The sequence below is a fragment of the Onychostoma macrolepis genome, chromosome 03 (assembly GCF_012432095.1).
Source record: "Onychostoma macrolepis isolate SWU-2019 chromosome 03, ASM1243209v1, whole genome shotgun sequence".
NCBI classification, from domain to species: Eukaryota; Metazoa; Chordata; class Actinopteri; order Cypriniformes; family Cyprinidae; genus Onychostoma; species Onychostoma macrolepis.
The window spans coordinates 46,173,880-46,180,072 of record NC_081157.1 but is presented as its reverse complement, the minus strand read 5'-3'; the positions used below and the strand labels follow the sequence as shown (position 1 = coordinate 46,180,072).

The window sequence follows — 6,193 nt, the reverse complement described above, 5'->3', positions numbered from 1 at the left end:
CACTCAATAAAACGCACCCTTCGGGGCATTTATTGCACTCATCCTGTCGTGTGATTCTTCCGCCCGTTACACTGGTGGAGAATGCGGGCAAGGCGGAGCCTAGACAGCGCAGTTGGGCAACACCTGAAGACGTCATCCCCTCTCGCCCGCAAAAGTTCGTGGAGAAGCGCGTGGGACGGAGAAACGACGGAGACGGCCTCCCAACCACCAAAGGGGTAAGTGACGTTTCCCCACTTGTCATCTTACCCTGTGGTTGGTTGAGGCTGTCGACTAATACCGGTTTCTCTGTCCCTGTTCCGGCGCGGTGCGAGAGGGAGGATCGCCCGGAGAGGAATCCCTGCCCCGCCCACTCCGACCGTATGGAGCCTGGTTGAGGAAGGTAGCACTCCTGCGTGGGCGGCGACCGATGACGGGGATGTCGCTTGGGGGGGGGAATGTGACGGATCGGTGGCCCTCCCCCTCATCATCATCAGCGACGGGTGGTGATGATGATGAGGGGAGGCCACCGATCCGTCACAGTACATACAATCTCCCAAGAGAGAGACAGTGGATTGAGAGGAGAAATAACTGGCTCTCGGACACAATCCAGAATGAAATCATTCAACAGTATGCCTGCGCAATTCAACGTGAGATTGTATCCCGTGCCACAAATTGTCTGTTCTATGGACTCACAGCTGATGGTACCACAGACTCCAGCACAATGGAGCAATTCTCCTTGACACTGCAGTATGTGGATGAGAAACTGGAGAGTCACTCTGATTTTCTTGGATTTTACAGTGCCCCTGACAGCAGCGGAGAGACCCTGTTCAAGTGCATCAAAGATGTATTTCTCAGGCTGAACATCCCAATTGAGCGTCTCCATGGATATTGTTTCGATGGAGCTTCTAACATGTCAGGACGGTTTTCGGGTGTCCAGGCATGGCTAAAAAAAACATGCCCAGAGTCCCTCTTCGTCCACTGCGCCAACCATTCACTTGACTTAGTTCTTCAGGAGGCTGCACGTGAGGTGGGTCTTATCGCAGATTCGGTTATCTTTGTTCAGGGCGTAGCCGTGGTAATCCGTGAATCAGCAAAACGCAAGGATCTCTATCAGTCCATGTTTGGCTGTGATGATGTAGTTACCTTACTGGCAATATGTCCAACAAGATGGTGCATACGAACAACAGCTATCAAACATGTGTGTAGTGGCTACAGAGAAATCATCAAAACACTGGAGCAGCTTAAGGAGGACAGGAGTGTGAGAGGAGATATCAGAGCAAAGATCAGCGGCTTGCACAAGCAAGCAATGAAAGCAAAAACCTATTATGGCCTCCTCTGTTGTGAAGCAATATTCGAGCCATGCGAGTCGGTGGCCAGGACTTTGCAGCATGCCAAAGCCAGTGCACTGGGTGCCCTTAAGTGTGCTGAACTGCTTGAAAGACGCATGGAGGCCCTTCGGGATGATGCAGTAGTGGATAACATGCTACAAACTGTATCTTCAGCAGGACTTAAAATGCCAGAAGAGAACAGGATGACAAAAACCCCAACCCGCTATCGACACACAGCAGAGCCAGAGGCAGAAGCAAAAGTTGCACAACACTCATTATGGAGACGAGAGTTTTATGAAGCTGTGGACTTGGTCAGAGCAGAAGTAAAGAGGCGATTTGATCAAGATGGTATGAAAACAGCAGCTCTCAGAGAAAAAGTGCTTATTAATGCAGCCAACAAGAAACAAATTGTAGATATAGATTCCCTTCACCTTCCCCAACAGATTGACAAACACCGACTGGAGATCCAGCTGAAAATGATGGGAGACCTCTACAGTGATTCCATCGAGACAGTAAAAGACATCGCAACAACCATTTTTAAACTCCATCCACAAACAAGAGCTCTTTTCAAAGAAGTTGAAAACCTCATCAAACTCTGTCTAAGTCTCCCCATCTCAGCTGCTTCAGCAGAGAGAACATTTTCTGCTCTCCGCCGGTTGAAGACATGGTTACGCACAACCATGACGCAAAAACGACTGACCCACCTTGCTCTGATGCATGTTCATGGAGATATTTTGGACAGTTTGGACATTGAGACCCTCATGCGTGACTTCATCAGCATCAACCCGGAGAGAAAGGCCACATTTGGAGTTCTGCATGCAGGCAGGCAGTAAAGGTAAGACAATTATGTTTCTTAATTGTAGATTATGGCTGATAGGTCTATGTGTATGAGTTAATTTCTGTGTGCTGTTGCCGTGCAGCCTGCAGTTGTATCTGGAGATTGCATGTGGAGGATCGTAGGGTGATGGTTAGGCTATACCAGTAAAGTTTATTGAGTACATTCAGTAATGGAAATGGGGTGGACCCTAGCTTGGGGGTGGGGGGGTCCATTTTAGATAATATTTCACATGTATTCAGTTATAAAAGCCTTAATAATCTATGATAACATTAAACAAAAAAGCAGCATTTTCACGTTTACAGACTATTTAATGAGGCTGAGAAGTGGCATGAATGCATTTAAAATCATAATAACAATGTTATGAAGTCAGTGTTTTAAATATAAAGTTTTGAATGAAGAAATACTACATGATTTAAATAACTTAAATGATACTTTAAAAATGAAACAAACTGTCAGTAGGTGGCAGCAAATCACTGTTTTTGTCACTGAATTGTTCGTTTAATGATTCGTTCAAACAGTTGATTCATTCAGGAACAAAGCGAGTGACTGTTTTTATGAATGGGTAGCTGAATCATTGACTCACTAGATTCATTAAAAAACGCAGGTTCATTCATAAACGAAACACCGTGTTTGCGTGGAGATGCTCAGCGGCTCAGCTGTGACTTTGTTTGGAATTGTTCCTTTTTGACAAAATAGAGCAAAATCAGACAACAGCTGTTCAACGCTGCTATTTCAGTCTTTTACTTCCAAATGTCATATTAAATTCATTGTTACTTTTAGATTCTTTGCAATTTTTTGTGTAATTTACAAGAAATTTCTGATATAAAATTGTTTATACTTCTCTCTCTCTCTCTCTCTCTCTCTCTCTCACTCACTCACTCACTCACTCACTCACTCAGTGTGATGTCGCCAGGGGCCTGAAGTTGTGTACTTTGTGTTCTGGAGATTTTGTGTTTCATGCTTTGGCTATAGGAATACGCATTAATCTTATTTTGTTTTAGTAGTATTAAGTAAAAAACAAAACAAACAAACAAAAAAACGTTAAATTAACAATTCTTCCTGATAAAACATGAGTTAAGTAAAATCTATTTGACTGTGCAAGTAGTTTTGAATCATGCTGATAAAAAAAAAAAAAAAAATAGTTGCCATGACTTTTTGATCCTATTTTTCCCTGTAACACGTCTGTACCCAAATTAAGAATTAATGAGCATATCTACAGCTATTACAAAGAAACCAAGAAAGAGCAATAGAGTCCATACCTCAGCAGCAACTATGTCGCATTCTGATCTTTAACGTTATCTTTTCGTGGATCAATGCTTAAGGTTAAGCCCCTTTGTGGCTCATTATTATTATTATTATTATTAATAAATAAATAAAAAAAACATATAGGCCCACAATAAAATAGTATCATTAAGAAATTCACTTTTAATTAAACTGAAGAATATTAAAATAATATTAAACTTTGTTAATAAAACTTCAATTACAATTTTGTGTATAAAATTTGTAACGCAAATAAAATGGATTTCCCCTTTTAAAACGATCGTTTGTGGTTCGTTATTATTAAAACAGATCAGTCATAAAGTAGTACAATGGCAAATTTGCATTTATTAAACATGCAACTAGGCTACATCATCTTCAATTTGTTAATATTAACTACTTGCTAGGCCTACTTGCTTTGTAACCCAAATAAATAAGGTTTCCCTTATTTAAAACGAATGCTTAGTTTGTGGTTCATCATTATTTTTTTTAATGAAAACACAGCAACAATAAAGACCAACTCAGTTATTTTAAACGAAATGAAACGTTTATTAACAAAAATCTTCAGGCCTTGAGTTTTCCCTCTTTTCCTCGCTTTCCTTCAGATTTAAATAAGCGCCGTGAGCGTTTTACTTTCACTTTCAAATTAGGGCAATTCGGTGTCAAGCAGTTGTTTGCTTTTAGTTCGTTTGAGTTTTCTCTCTTTCCCTCACTTTCCTTCAATTTTAAATAGCCTAGTTTGAAAAAGCACCGTGCACATTTTACTTTCACTTTTAAATTGGCGGTTCTGTATCAAGCAGTTGTTCCTTTTTAGTTTGTTTGTGTTTTCCCTCTTTCCCTCACTTTCCTTTGCTTATATAGCTTATAAAATCGTGCGCATCGTGCGCATTTTACTTTCACTTTTAAATTAGCGGCAATTCGGCATCAATTGCTTGAATTCAATTCAAGCAACAACAAAATACAATGTATTACATATAACATATAACTTTTACTAAAAAAAATGAATAAAAATAAACCATGATATGCCTAATATAAAATAACAAATAGCTTACTGCTGCTTATATAAAGTTTAAATATGTATAGAAAAACTAAAAATCAGTAAAGAATGAGGAACAAATAATTATGAAATGTAGAAGCAAAACGAATAAGAATGTTTGGAGGCACTGACGCCTAACACCTTGATGCAAAATAATGAAAAAATAAATAAATACATAGTTTAAATAAAATAAAAATCAGCAAATACTGTGGAACCAAATAAATGAGAAACGAATGTTTAAAAAAAAACGTCTATTATTACGTAGATTAATGGCAGAAATCAACAGGCTTTTCAAAATCCAAAATATTTTTTTAAAACAGGCGTTTTTACATTTCATTTTGAAACTCTTCTGCCATCGTCTTGTCTGTCTCACCTCACTGTTCTTGTCAGTCAGCTCGATTCACTCTCCTCACGTGATAAATTAAATCTGATCTGTGATGCGCGACTGTTGTTCTTTCGGTGTGCTGAGCAGCCACGTTCAGTTTTAATTGTAGTGCCCTCTAACTGAACTAAAATAATTGTATTACTATTAAAAAATAAAAAAAATCAAATCAAATCAAAACGACGGTGGGGGACGGTGCCGCAGTGGACAATTGGTATCACCGCCAACACCGTCTATCGCAGCAAGCGGCAAGCCTAATGTCCAGCTGAACTAAATTGATTTTATTTCTATAAAAAGGCCCTGTAACACCGACTACAGGACCAAGCCTGTGTATTGCACACTTATAACTTCGCTACTGGCAAAACTCTCCTCCCCTCCCCTCCCCTTCCCTTTTTTTTCCCTCAGCCCCCCCTGCTCAAAATACGTTCCCGCGGCACTGCCTGCTAGCGTGATATTACTTCATGCAGAAGAAGTTGGATGAAATATTCTGAATGATATCAATCCACAATCTGACTTGTGATGCAGCCTGGAATAATCACACCACGTTCATTCGTTTGGCCAGACGAGACTGTTTCCTGACTGAGCCAGGTCTTGTTTGGGTTTGGGTTTCTTGTCACTGTTGCCTTTTGTCTTGCTTGGTTGAAGACACCTAATATTCAGCAATATTATTGACTTGTCTGCACTGACACCATTTGATAATAATTGAACTGAATTATGACACACAATGTTTTATATATGAAGAGTTTATTTGCAAAAACAGATAACTCCGTTTTAAAATATTTTTAAAAATCATGTTTTTTGTTATCATGTTTTTGTTTTATTGTGTTAGTTAGCTAGTATTTATTAGTTATTCTTTACCTAATCAAAATAACCTGAATGCAGTTTGATTGAGATTAATTGCAATGCACAATGAAAAAACATGATTTTTTAAAATTAAAAACGAAGTTATCTTTCTGCAAATGAACTCTTCATATATATATATATATATATATATATATATATATATATATATATATGCAGTAAATATAATTTACTTGTTACTTTGTGGTTTAAAAAGTGTGAATGTTTATACTGTATTGCATTTGTTCATATATATTTAAAGTATTTGGTAATTTTATAATTAAAGCCTTTTTAATGTTTTTAAATGGTTGTATTTGTGTTTCACTGCTGAATTACATTTAGCAGTTTCTGGGCCACATTCGGCCCGGGGACCAAGCCAAATCTCAGCCAGATCTGGTTTAAAGTGTCTGGGCCAGACCTGGGCCACATAAAATAATAGAAGTAACTCTACAGTATGCGGGCCAGATCTGGGCCACGTCAATAAATAAGAGTCATTTTACAGGGCGTGGGCCGCATCTGGGCCAGAGGAAATT

At 39.1% G+C, this 6,193-nt stretch overlaps 1 protein-coding gene across 1 annotated transcript; it reads left to right on the top strand.

Moving 5' to 3' along the window:
• The first annotated feature begins 884 nt into the window (after positions 1-884).
• Positions 885-5,533, top strand: LOC131537685 (zinc finger MYM-type protein 1-like). Its single transcript, XM_058771284.1, has 2 exons — positions 885-2,142; positions 5,226-5,533. Exon 1 carries the CDS (start codon positions 890-892, stop codon positions 2,138-2,140), a length of 1,251 nt encoding a protein of 416 aa, XP_058627267.1. The 5' UTR covers positions 885-889; the 3' UTR covers positions 2,141-2,142; positions 5,226-5,533.
• The last annotated feature ends 660 nt before the right edge of the window (positions 5,534-6,193 follow it).

Coding starts and splice junctions, on each gene's coding strand:
- LOC131537685 (XM_058771284.1), top strand. CDS start 890: ATGTCAGGACGGTTTTCGGGTGTCCAGGCATGGCTAAAAAAAACATGC.